Source organism: Phocoena sinus, chromosome 4 (assembly GCF_008692025.1).
Source record: "Phocoena sinus isolate mPhoSin1 chromosome 4, mPhoSin1.pri, whole genome shotgun sequence".
Taxonomy (NCBI): Eukaryota; Metazoa; Chordata; class Mammalia; order Artiodactyla; family Phocoenidae; genus Phocoena; species Phocoena sinus.
Window position 1 is genome coordinate 18,988,489 of NC_045766.1, and position 14,217 is coordinate 19,002,705.

A 14,217-nucleotide genomic window follows, 5' to 3' on the forward strand; every position below is an offset into this window, starting at 1 on the left:
TAAGAGCAGAGAGAAAATGACACTGTTTATTTTTGCATAAAGAACCTCTAGAAGAATACAAGAAAGCAATAAAAGTGGTCACCTGTGGGGTGGGTGTCGGGGACAGGGAGATGGAAACGGAGCGGAAGTAAGACTTTATTCCATGTACCTTGATATAGTTCTTCTGCTTTTGGAACAAACTTGAATGCATTTCCCATTTTTAAATGTTTCAAATAAGATAAACCCATCAGATGGGAATTACTGGAACGGGGGGAATCCATCCTGCACCAGATTCAGACCTAAGCACCTTCACCTTCTGAGCTTTCCACAGCAGAACCTGGGGCTCCTGTTAACCGGCTTCCTCCTCAACTTGCCTCCTTGTCAGGGACATTTTTAGAGAAGCTGTTTTCTCTGCCCTGAGGCCTGCTGCTCTCTGCCCACTGGTCTCAGTGTCTGAACCCTTCCATTTGAGCTGCCCGTGAACTATCACTGAGGTCCACAGCCACCGGGGTCTCTCCTGGTTGGAGTTTCAAAGGAGGGCCCAAACACAGAAAGACCAGGCAGCTCTCTGAGTTGTACAGCACCACCCTCCTTGGAGCACCTTACGGGGTCACTGCAGAGGAAACCACAGAGAAAGGATGTGTTGGTTTCAGAAGAGAAGGCCCAGAGGCCCCTGCTCCCTGCCAGGGAAGTTGCTCTCTGGGCGGCTGACCCCTCCGTGTATTGATGGGGGTCAGCAGCCAGGAACAGTATCAGCAAAAAATTATCTGCCAATGAGTTCAAGGGGGGCGGGGCTGAAGGATGGGGAGGGCAGGATGAGAGGACGTCGTGGGAAACCAGGCTCCCCAAAACGGTCCAGTGAGACCTACCTCTCTCTTCTGAGCTGCATGCTCTTCCTGCAATACCTTCATTTTTCTCTTCCATTCTGTTTTCTGGAAAAGATTAAATGCTTATCAAGTGGGCCCCTCTAGATATTAAAATATACTATAAAGCTACACGAGTAGTAGAAAACCCAGACAAAGATGGGGAAAAAATGGAATCTTAGTCTGGGGGAAGATGGATTATTGACAAATGATGTTCAAACAAGTAGTTAATTGCCTGAAAAAAAATATGAATTTGGATCCTTATTTCATATCTTAAACGAGAATAAATTCTAGGTGGTCAAAGATTTCAACTTAAAACATGTAAGTGACGTCAGCAAGATGATGGACCAGGAGGTTCCAGCTCTCAAAACACCCACAGATGAGACCTTTATGGGAGCCTGGGAATCCAGCTGAGAGGTCCCAGCACCTCGGTGAAGCAAAAAAACCCAAGAATAGACACACTGAAGAGGGGAAGAAGAACAGTTTTCACCTCACCTGTGTCACCCCTCACCCAGGTTGGCACAGCTCAGTGCCAAGAGAGACCCACTCAGCCCACAATCTCTCCCATGGGGAAAGTGAGAGCAAGTGAGCACCCAACTGCCCCAGCCTTGAAGGATGCTGCCCAGGAGGCCCACTTCTGCCTCACCCCACCCAGAACTGAGGGAATCAGCACGGCTGACTCGGTTTTTGGTACTGGCACATGGATCTCAACACCAGCTCTAGATCCTACTAGCTAGCTTGTGGACAGTGGAAGGTGTGGAGGAGGAAAAGTAAAAGTGTAGACTATTTGTATGCAGTCAAAGTTAAGTTGTTTTTGGCTTAAAACAGAGTGCTGTAATTATAAGATGTTTTATATAATCTAATACTAATCACAAAGAAAAAACCTGTAGCAGATATACAAAAGAGAAAGAGAAAGGAATCAAAGCATACTGTGACAAAAAAATCATCAACTCACAAATGAAGACAGCAAGAGAAAAAGAAAGGGACAAAGTAACTACAGAACAGTCTGAAAACCATTAACAAAACGGCAATAGAAAATCCTTACCTAACAGTGATTACGGATTAAATTCTCCAACCAAAAGATCAAAAGTGGCTAAATGGATTTTTAAAAAAAGATCCAACTATATGCTGTGTACAAGAGACTCAGGTTAGCTTTAAGGACACACATAGGCTGAAACTGAAGGAATGAGAGAAGACATTTCATGCAAATGGTAAACAAAAGAGAACAGGATACCTATACTTATATCAGACAAAATAAGTCAAAAACTGTTACTAGAGACAAAGAAGGTCACTACATATAGGGATCAATTCATCAGGAGGATATAACGACTGTAAATATACAGTCAGCCCTCTATATCCACAGGTTCCACATCTGTGTATCCCACATCCATGGATTTAACCAACCATGGATTGAAAATATTTGGAAAAAAAGTTCCAAAAAGCAAAGCTTGAATTTGCCTCATGCTGGCAACTATTTACATAGCATTTACATTGTATTACAATATTTACAACTAGTTACATAGAATTTACATTGTATTAGGTATTATAAGTAATTAGAAGTAATCTATAGATGATGTAGAGTATATGGGAGGATGTGCAAAACATAAGGGACTTGGGTATCTGAGAACTTTGGTATCCACAGCTGGTCTGGAACCAATCTCCTATGAATGGATACTGAGGGATGACTATATACTCACCCAACATAGGAGCACCTAAATATATAAAGCAAATATTAACAGAACTGAAGGGAGAAATAGACAGTAATACAATAATAGTAGGGGATTTCAATACTCCACTTTCAACAATGGATATATCATCTAGACAGAAAATCAATAAGTAAACCATGGACTTGAACAGCACTATAGACCAAGTGTACTGAACAGACATATACAGAACATCCCATCCAAGTAGCAGAGTACACATTCTCCTCAAATGCCCAAAGAACATTCCCCAGGACAGATCACACATTAGCCCACAAAACAAGTCTTGCCAATTTAAGCTTGAAATCATATCAAGTTAATCTTTTCCAACCACAATGCTATGAAACTAGAAATCAATAATAGGAGAGAAACGGGATAATTTACAAATGTGTAGATATTAAACAACACATTCCTGAACAAAGAAGAAATCAAAAGAGAAACAAAAAAAATAACTTGTGACAAACAAAAATGGAAACACAACATACCAAAACTTCTGGCATGCAGCAAAAGCAGTTCTACGAGGGAAGTTTACAGTCATAATATTTTACATTAAGAAAAAGGAAAGATCTCAAATAAATAACCTAACTTTATACCCCAAGGACCTAGAAAAAGAAGAATAAACTAAACCCAAAGTTAGCAAAAGGCAGGAAGTAATAAAGAGTAGATCAGACATAAATGAAATAGAGAATAGGAAAACAATAGACAAGATCAACAAAAGTAAGAGTTAGTTTTTGAAAAGATAAACAAAATTGACAAATCCTTGGCTAGATTAAGAAAAAAAGAGAAGTCTCAAACATATAAAATCAGAAATAAAAGAGGAGACACTACAACTGTTATCACAGAAATGCAAAGGATTACAAGAGATGTCTATAAACAGTTACACACCAATAAATTGGATAACCTAGAAAAAAATAGACAAGTTCCTAGAAACATACAACCAACCAAGACTGAATCATAAAAAAATAGAAAATCTGAACAGACCAATAATGAGTAGGGAGATTGAATCAGTGGTCAAAAATCTCCCAACAAAGAAAATCCCAGAACTGGATGGCTTCACTGGTGAATTCTACCAAATGTTTAAAGAATTAATGCAAATTCTTCCCAAAAATTGAAGAGGAAGAAACTTCCAAACACATTTTATGAGGCCAGTATTACCCTTGTCAAATGCCAGAGAAGGACACTACAAGAAAAAAAAATTATAGGCCAATATCCTTAAAGAACATAGATGCAAAAATATTCAACAAAATACAAGCACATTAAAAGGATCATACAACATGATCAAGTAGGATTCATCCCCAGGATACAAGAATGGTTCAACATACACAAATCAATACATGTGATACACTACATTAACAAAATAAAGGATAAAATTATATGATCATTTCAATAGATGTAGAAAAAACATTTGACAAAATTCAATATCCTTTTATGATAAAAAAAAACTCTCATCAAAATGTGTATAGAAGGAATATACCTCAACATAATAAAGGCCATATATATGACAAACCCAGAGGTAACATCATACTCAACAGTGAAAGCTGAACACTTTTCCTCCAAGATCAGAAACAAGACAAGAATGTTCACTCTCACCATTCTTATTCAACATGGTACTGGAAGTCCTAGCCAGAGCACTGAGACAAGAAAAAGAAATAAAAGGCATCCAAATTGGGAAGGAAGAAGTAAAATGATCTGTTTGCAGACGAGATGACTGATGACCTTACAAATGGAAAATCCTAAAGACTCCACCAAAAAAAAAAAAAAAAACTGGGCTTTCCTGGTGGCGCAGTGGTTGCGAGTCCGCCTGCCGATGCAGGGGACACGGGTTCGTGCCCCGGTCCGGGAGGATCCCACATGCCACGGAGCAGCTGGGCCCGTGAGCCATGGCCGTTGAGCCTGCACGTCCGGAGCCTGTGCTCCGCAATAGGAGGCCACAACAGTGAGAGGCCCACATACCGCAAGAAAAAAAAAAAAAAAAACAAATCCTAAAATTCATGTGGAACCACAAAAGACCACAAATAGCCAAACCAATCTTTAGCAAGAAGACAAACTGGAGGCATCACTTCCTGATTTCAAATTATATTACAAAGCTACAGTAATTAAAACAGTATGGTACTGGCATAAAAACAGGCACACAGACCAATGGAACAGAATACGAAACCCAAAATTAAACCCACATATGCACGGTCAACAAATCTTCAACAAGGGCACCCAGAATACAAAATAGGAAAAGGATAGTCTCTTCAGTAAATGGTGTTGGGGAAAATGGATATCCACATGCAAAAGAATGAAATTGGACCAATATCTTACACCATACACAAAAGCCAACTCAAAATGGATTAAAGACTTAAATGTAAGACCTGAAACCCTAAAAATCCTAGAAGAAAACAGGGACATTGATCTTGTCAATGATTTTTGGATGTGATACCAAAAGCACAGGCAACAAAAGCAAAAATAAACAAATGGGACTACATCAAACTAAAGTTTCTTTACAGCAAAGGAAACCATCAACTGATGAAAAGATGACCTATGAAACGGAAGAAAATATTTGCAAACCATGTATCTCATAAGGAGTTAATATCCAAAATACAAGGAACTCATATAACTCAACAGTAAAAACCAATCCAGTTAAAAATGGACAAAGGACTTGAATAGACATTTCTCCAAAGAAGACCTACAAATAGTCAACAGGTATATGAAAATGTGCTCAACATCATTATTCAGCAGAAAAATGCAAATCAAACTACAATGAGATTATCACCTCATACCTGTCAGAAGGGCTACTATTTTTAAAAGTAACAAAAGATAATAAGTGTTGGCAAGGATATGGAGAGAAGGAAACATTTTACACTGTTGGTGGAAATGTAAATTGGTAGTCATTATGGAAAAACAGTATGGAGGCTCCTCAAAAAAATTAAAGACCAAGAGAGTTACTCATTTTCCCAGGGGAATCTCCCATGTATTCATGAGGTATACATGTTAATAAACTTGTTTGTTTTCCTCTTATTAAAAAAATTAAAAACAGAACTACCATATAATCCAGCAATCCCACTTCTTGATTTTGATTCAAAGGAATTGAAATCAGGATCTCAAAGAAATACTCACACTCCCATGTTCATTGCAGCAGTATTCACAATAGCCAAAATATAGCTACACTTACCCCCAGATTCAATGAGTTATATACATTAAATATGCACAGCTTTTTACATGTGAATCGTACCTCAATAAAGTGACATGTATGAATGAATGAATGGATGAATGAATGAGCAAACAAACTAACAAAAAGAAAACACAGGAATATTTTCTTTTTCTCTTTTTGGCCACACTGCGCAGCTTGTGGGATCTTAGTTGCCTGACTAGGGATCGAACCCAGGACCCTGCCAGTGGAAGCATGGGGTCCTAATCACTGTACAGCCAGGGAATTCCCATGATTATTTTCTTTTTAAATCTCAGAGTGGGCATATGCAAAAGACTGATAATCTGATCATTTTGACCACATAAACATTATTAATTTTGTATGGTCAAGACCATGATAAACAAAGTTTAAGGATGACTAGAAAACAGGGGAAAATAGCCACAACAAGAGCAGCAAAGGGTTGGTTAATTTCCATACATTATACAAACTCACAAATTGGTAAGGAAATCAACACAAAAAATAGGCAAAGGATGTGAAAGAGTTCATAGAAAAAGAACAGCTTTTTTAAATGTGAAACTTGAAACATCAAGCAGTGGAAACGCTTCACCTCTGCTAGTTAAATGTTAAGCTCTTTCTTAACAGTCTTGGAGAGCAGAAGCAGGACATGATTGAATGACTGTGCCAACTGCCCTTCCTTGCTATGGAACTATCAGTGATACAGACCATATGTAACTGGACTGATGTAAGGTTCATCCAGTGGAGGCCAGGCCAACCCCTCCCAGCCCATGACAGCAGATCATGCATAAGTCTTCCCAGTTCCATATCCAGTGACCTCACATTAGCAGCATGAAATCAGCCATGGTGGGAATATTTACACCACAGAAAATGGCAAATGCTACAAATCAAAGCTTTTTTAGTTCCAGACAACCGGTTGTTAAGTATTTAACATCACACCATTAGACCCATGCCAAATATCTTTAAAGCCAGAAGACTGTCACACTTTCTAAGAATTGTTTTCAACTGGGTTGGAATCAAAATGAGGGCAAGGGTGTCCAGTAAGATACACGGCTGAATGTATTTTGAAAAAACTCCCAGGCAAATCTGACACTGCACACATTTATGTCACCAGCCTCACCTGAGAATCCTAAGAACCCTACTCTATGCTTTCATGAATTGGCAGAAGGTCTGAAAATATAGAACTTTGATGTCTTTCAACTTCCCTTAAACCACAGAGCAAAACCGACAAACTCTGTTGGAAGACAGCATGGTTCTCGCCTGGCTCTGGGAAGAAAGGCACGGGGCATCGGCTCACCTGAATCTCCATCTTCTCCTTCAGGCCCCGGAGCTCCTGAGCCTGGCTGAGTCGTTCCTCGGGCTCCTCATCCTGCAGGGACCCAAGGCTGGACTTCATCACCTTGTGGGACTGCAGTGCCTGCAGTTTCTGAAAAGATCAGGGTGCAGTTTCATTCAGATGAATATCTAATCATGATGTTGTCTTTTATACCCGGAGCAGTGTCAGAAGGGCACATCTAACCCCAACCACAAAGCCCCAGCCTGAACTCACTAGGTATCTGCATGCCTGCAAACATTCACACAAGTTCACACTCCCCTTCACTAGTGTTCTCCTGAGAGCTCAGCCCTAGCGCAGGAGAAGCAAATTCCCGTGGAAGAACAGGATTCAAGAGTGTCATTTCCATCGCGCTGAAATTCTGCTGGACTTCAAACCCGGAACTTGCCTGACGGCTTTCCCATTTCTTCCTCAGTCTCGAATAGGCTGAAGAGAATCAGACTATCGGAGCTTTGAGGAGGGTCTCAGGCACTCCAGACCACTCCCTGAGGACTCCTGGCCCTCTTCCCACAAAGAAAAATCCTGGCTGTCACCAAGAAGGCCTGGCTTTTCACAACATGGAGTCATGTCACCAAAGCCTAGTGCTCCCCAAGCTAATAGCGTATGGTGTGAAGGAAAAGGCATGGAAAAGTGGATCAAAGACAAGGTGCCCTTCCACCCCACTATGGTTGTATTTTTAAATATATCACTACTGCAGTGACAAAAGCAATTATCTCCATCTCTATTACTATATCAAACTCATAAGCCCTATTCAAGCTTTAGAGAACAGTTAAGTCCCTGAGTTTAACTTCTCACTCTTGCTAATCTTTAACTCTTCTCAGTTCCTGCTAAAGCAATATTGGGTCCAAGTGTTAACCATTTCTAAACCCCTTGAATATTTTTGTAGAGTCAAATGCTTGATCAGATGTATGCACAACTTTTGGCCCCTGATGTGTCACTTCTGTCTTCACACTGCTGCTTATGACACACCAGAGAGCTGGCTTTCTTTGCATCACAAACCTTCGTGGTGTTTTCCTTTCAACTGGGGTAAAGTGGACTTACAGTGTTTTTCACAATCACTCTAAATGGAATCTTATATCTTTCGCCATCCCCCAGAATTTTTAAAAAATAAATCAACAAGATAATTATCCAACTACACTGAGAATCTCGTATCCAGTTTGGTTCCTATACTTTAATAAAAGTGAAATAATAAAATGTCAGGTGAGAGGAGATGGGCGGGGGAGATACACAAACACAAAAATACAACAGAAGCCATCCTATAGGGGAAAGGCAAAAAAAAAAAAAAAATGGAATGTTCCAGTTTAGGACAGTGTGATCCAAGTTAAAAGGAAACCATGGATGGTAGTAAGAATTATGTCCTCATTTACCACAACCCAGAATTTCCTAACCAAAAGTAACCTTTTGATTTTTGAGGACATGGTTTATGAACAACAACTCCAAATTCAAATCAATACCTAGGTATCTAATGTGTCTAGTCAGCGAGTACCATGTCAGGGGAAGCATGAGAGTCAGGGAGTTTCAGATGAGCTCAGAGATGATGGGTGTGGAGCTGGGGGTTAGGAGTGTTACATCCACATGGTGGGGCAGCATCTTGTCCTCCACAGATTATCCCTGTCCACCCTGGGGGAACATTTAGGAATGGGAGGACTTGGGTCACTATCGATACACACACACACACACACACACACACACACACACACATGCAGAGCTCGCATTGCACTCCCACCGCCCTCCATCCTTGGCTTTCCGTCTCAGGTTGAGGCCACCAAGGCTCCACGCATATCCTACGACAATCCCCTTCTAGAAAAGTTGTCTAGGTGTTTCTTTAGGCAAAGCATGCAATGATCATGAGAAACACTATTACACAATTCATTTTCAAATCAAGAAAAGATTCTCCTTGATGTTCAGTGGACAAATAAGAGCTAAATACATCCTGAAAATACTTCTCCTCAAACATTATCCCTGATACGGTTTTAGTTATACAGGTTTATATGGGAAGATACAGTCCACGGATAACTTTAATAAGGTTCTCTTGAATAAACTTAATAATATATCCAGTAGAAGAGCAGGGGCTTTGAAGTTTAAGGAGCTGGGTTCAAATCCCAGCGCTACCTCTTAACAGCTGTGTGACCTTAGGCAAGTTATGCGACCTCAGTGTCTTGGCCTGTAAAGGAGGAATGATAATAGCTTTTTTTTTTTAATTTTTGGCCATACTGTGCAGCACGTGGGATCTTCGTTCCCTGACCAGGGATCCCTGCGGTGAAAGCGCAGAGCCCTAACCACTGGACTGCCAGGGAATTCCCCAAAAAAAGAACTTTCAAAAAGAAATTAATAAACTAATGACATACCTACCTTTAGAATGTTATAGTTGTTTGGTTGTTATGAGGATTAAAAGTTAGTGTATATAAAGTACTCTGCACAGGGGCTAGAAAAGTTTCAGTAAATGTTAGCTATTATGTGTGACCCCCACAGACCCCAACAGAGAGCCTGGCCTGTAGCCAGGGCTCAGCAAGTACTCGTTAGAAGAAAAATGCATTCATTTACATTTTGCCTCATTTCTTGTCCAGTGATGAAAGCCCTTTGAGAAAATAAGGATAATATCTCAGGAGCTCTTACTATATGCCAGATAATGTTAAGTGCTGTCTATGTGTTAATTTAACCCTTTCAGAAACCTATCCTGCAGAAAATAAACTGAGGCAGAGGAAGGTTAGGTAACTAGCCTAAGATCACACAGCCAGTATATGATGGAGCAGGGATTCAATCCTGGACACTGGCCTCTAGTACCTGGCCTCACAGTGTATTACCCACCCCCAATGGCAGATGACAGAGAACTAGTACAAACAAAGAAATGAATTTTGAGAACAAATAAGCAGGTTTTCAACTAAAGAACTCTGAGAAGCCTTTTAGGTTGGGTACCTCTTCTAGCGCAGAGTTCTGGTTGGCAACACTTTTAAATTCATCCCAAAATAATTTTTTGAGCTTGTCTATTTCCCCGTATAGCTTGGCCCGCTCTTTTTCTTTCCATTCATCAAATTCTTTCTTAGCTTCTGCTTCCCTCTGGCGAGTGATCTCTGCTTCCTACAAAGAAAAAGCAAGAACAAGAGAATCATTAATTCCACATTATGACCAATATTTACCGAGAAACTGCTAGGGCTCCTTGTCCGTGCAAGCCACTATGGAGACCCAAAGAACATTCATCCCCCGGTCCCCAGTGCTGGGACAGGGAGTGGGATTAGTCTTATCTGAACCGTAAAGGCCCTCGAGGATGGGGATCATGTCTTTTCTCTCTTTATATTCCTCACAATGCCTGGCATAGTTGGTGCTCAGTAAATGCACGCTGAGGGAAGGAGTGATGAATGAATAAGTGCCGGAAGGATTGAGGCAAGTTTATGCATTTTCGTTCTACACATACTTACTGAGTACCTCCTCTGGGCTGCCTTTGGGAGCTTATCCAGTCTTGGTCCTCAAAAAGCTAACATTATATTGTAAGAAGTTAAAATTCAGGTTCAAATGCTCTCAGAAGGTGCTGGTGCAAAAAGCTGCAGTTCTCTTTTGGCCATACAGGTCTGACCAAGTAACTGAATTTTCCTTGCCAAACTACCAAAAATCATTTAGCACATCCAGGAAGACGCCATCATAGCTCTGTCTCCTGCTCTATGAAACAGCCAGAATTTTGGCCCTGTGGGATGCGAGTGCATCATGGGCCTCCCAGCTAGTCCGTGACCAAGCCCCTGCCGTTTCCTCTCCACACCCACCTGAAGCTGCCGCTGCCTCTCCGCTGCCCTCTGCGCTTCCAGCTCCCCTTGGGTCCACTTCAGCTTGGCCCACAGCTCTTCCAACACCTCCTCCACTGGCTGCTCCTGCTTCTTCTGCTTTCCTGTGGGATCCACTCGAAGAGAGGGTGACGGCATAAGTCAAAGTCAGTGGAATGTATACCGTCACACCTCAGTCTGAGTTCACCTTTGCCACTTACACTGTACACTGACTTTGGGCAAATGACAGAACCTCCCTGACCCTCTGTTTCTCCAAACTGGAAAATGGACATAGTAATAGCACCTAACCCAGAGAGTTACTGTGAGGATGAAATGTGATAATGTAAAGGGCTTAGCGTAGTGCCTGGCAGGACAGCTCAATCCATGTGAACTACTGTTGTCATTTAAAATAACTATTTTGACAGTACTAACACATGGTAATGTGAATGCAAAATCAGCAGAGTAACAGAAGCAGAATACCAAATAGGGTGTACACACTGATTATTGATACAAAGAACATATCTATGTATCCTGACAGCAATCAGAGGGGAATTTAAAATAGTGATAATAATTGTAGTTTTAATTTCACTCTTTTCAGGAATATAGTGTAGTTTAAAGGTGTAGTTTTAAATTTCCAGTGGAAAAAAGGCAGCATGCATTATGAAGAAACCTTAAATTACAGAAGAATATTCTAACTAAATCACATGATGATAAACTAAGAGTTAATGAAAAAGACACCAATTGTTCTTGAACATTTGTTACTTTTTTTTTTAATTTATTTATTTACTTTTGGCTGTGTGCCAGGGCTTTCTCTAGTTGTGGCAAGCAGGGGCCACTCTTCATCACGGTGCGCGGGCCTCTCACTATCGTGGCCTCTCTCGTTGCGAAGCACAGGCTCCAGACGCACAGGCTCAGTAGTTGTGGCTCACGGGCCTAGTTGCTCCGCAGCATGGGGGATTCTCCCAGACCAAGGCTCGAACCCATGTTCCTTGCACTAGCAGGCAGATTCTCAACCACTGTGCCACCAGGGAAGCCCAACATTTGTTACTTTTTAAAGTACATTTAGAGACTATTAGATGGTACTGTTACTGAAACTTTAAGCTTTACTTTGAAAAGAAATATATGGCTTTTCTCAGATGGGACTTTTTAGAAACAAGCAACTTTTAGAGGCAGTGCAAATTAATTTGGGTTAATTAAGTGATCTGAGGTGAGTCTGGAATGGGAGGGCTGGGTTATCTGAGAAGCCAGCTGCCTGACAATAAATTAATGAACATTAATGTAGCAAAAGTTGCCTTAAGAACATATTTTTCCTCTCCTTACAGCACTTTACATTAAGGAAATAACAAGGAATACGCACAACGGTTTATGTACAAGAATGTTATCATCATGTGATTTATAATAGGAAAATTTTTTAGTAGCCCATATAAATTGAGAAATAATTCAACTGTGAAATATATTATGATCGCCACATTATGAAATACTATTCAGCCATTAAAAATCATGTTTTCAAAGATGATTTACTGACTTTGGGAAAGGTGATATATTCTTAATTGAAAATAAGCAGTGTCAAAACTGCATCCTATATGACTATATTTGTATAAAGAAAAATAATGACTGCGAACATACCAACATATTAACTGCAGGTGATATTGTCCACAGTTTTTATTTTCTCTTTTCTACCTTTCTGTATTTAAATTTTCTAGATCAAAGGATGTTTTTTCCAATTTCTTTATTGTGATGAAATATACATAACACAAAATTTACCGCCTTAGCCATTCTTAAATGTATAGTTCGGTGGTATTACATACATTCATAATGTTGTGCAAACATCACCACCATCCATCTTCAGAATGCTTTTCATCTTGTAAAACAGAGACTCTATTCTCACTAAACGCTAACTCCCCATTCCCCCTTCCTCTAGCCCCTGGCAACCACCATTCTACTTTCTGTTCCTATGAATTTGACTATTCTAGGTACCTCATTTAAGTAAAATCATATAGTATTTGTCCTTCTGTGACTGGCTTAGCTCACTTAGCATAATACCCTGTTGTAGCATATTGCAGAAGTACCTTTCTTTTTAAGGCTGAATAGTATTTCTTTGTATCTATATATCACACATTGCTTATCCATTCATCTGTCAATGGACATTTGGGTTCTTCTGCATCTTAGCTCTTAGCTACTATAAATATGTGTATAAATACCTCTCCAAAGATATATATCTCTATCAGAAAAAAATATTTAATAAGTGGAAAATCTGTTTTTCTTTAGCAGCCTCTAATGCAGAACCAAGAAGAATTAGATATATAATAAATGCATAGTAACTACGTGAATTGTGCTGTTTTAAAACTCTGTTCTTTGAGAAAGAAATTAAGATAAAGGGAAAAATATTTTATTCAATGGGATTTTTATATTTAATTTATATTATATTTTATCACATTATATTTTCATATCTATATTTATTTTACGTTTTAACAGCTACTTCTTATTGAACCTCAAAAAACAGATATAAAGTATGCAAACTTCTTAATAGGAAAAACATACAGCCTTGCTACTCATTTTAGAATTTGAAACAGTAAAATTACAGTGATTAAGTCATAATAAGCTCATGACATTAAAAAAGTCAAAGAATTGGTCTGACTGCTCATTAAGCCCAGTTAAGCTTATTCATAGTCAGCACCAGAGAACAGCAAATTCCAGAAGGCTGGGAGGTAAGGGCCCTTCAAAGTCACTCTGTCTTTTGTTTGTTTGTTTTTTGTTTTTTGTTTTTGCGGTACACGGGCCTCTCACTGTTGTGGCCTCTCCCGTTGCGGAGCACAGGCTCCGGACGCGCAGGCTCAGTGGCCATGGCTCACGGGCCCAGCCGCTCCGCAGCATGTGGGATCTTCCTGGACCGGGGCACGAACACGTGTCCCCTGCATCGGCAGGCGGACTCTCAACCACTGTGCCACCAGGGAAGCCCCAAAGTCACTCTGTCTGACTGCCCCATTCATAGTGAAGGACACAGAGGAGGAAACACTGACCATGGTCACATAACAGAAGGGGACAAAGCTAAGACTGGAACCTACCTGTCACTCCCAGCCCTTTTTCTCTAAACACGTGGTCAGAAACCCTCCCCGCCCCATGTGGGATCCCCCCATCCTCAACTGGATGATGAGGTTCTGAGGGCAGCTTTGGTGGTGTACATGCCCCTCACCCACTGAACACAAGCCCAGGCCCTTGCACGGTCCCAGGAGGGCCACCTGGACTCACCATCTTCCACCACGCCCGTATGTCTGCGCTGGATGTGGCCCCGGAGAAAGGTGGCGTTCATGAAGGTCTTGTCACACAGGTGGCACTACACAGAGGGAAGTAGTGGGAAGTGCAGGATTAGCTCACCTGAGTCAGCCAGGGATTCTCCCTCTATCAAAACTCTCATTCCTTGGGCCCCCTGGGCTGCTTCATA

At 40.7% G+C, this 14,217-nt stretch overlaps 1 protein-coding gene across 16 annotated transcripts in view; it reads right to left on the reverse strand.

Moving 5' to 3' along the window:
• DZIP1L (DAZ interacting zinc finger protein 1 like) overlaps window positions 1-14,217 on the reverse strand; it is a 47,125-nt gene that overhangs the window by 16,802 nt on the left and 16,106 nt on the right. For 12 of the 16 annotated variants that reach the window (XR_004349731.1, XM_032630886.1, XM_032630883.1 and 9 more), the window contains 5 exons: window positions 14,025-14,109; window positions 10,779-10,909; window positions 9,940-10,101; window positions 6,988-7,116; window positions 849-911 (listed from right to left, as the gene is read on the reverse strand). Coding sequence is in view for 15 of the 16 variants with exons in the window: in XM_032630886.1 (XP_032486777.1) it covers window positions 849-911; window positions 6,988-7,116; window positions 9,940-10,101; window positions 10,779-10,909; window positions 14,025-14,109 (570 nt within the window). In the remaining variant the exon portion in view is untranslated. The remainder of the gene's footprint in view (window positions 1-848; window positions 912-6,987; window positions 7,117-9,939; window positions 10,102-10,778; window positions 10,910-14,024; window positions 14,110-14,217) is intronic. The other 4 variants (XM_032630888.1, XM_032630881.1, XM_032630878.1 and 1 more) reach the window with 1 other exon arrangement.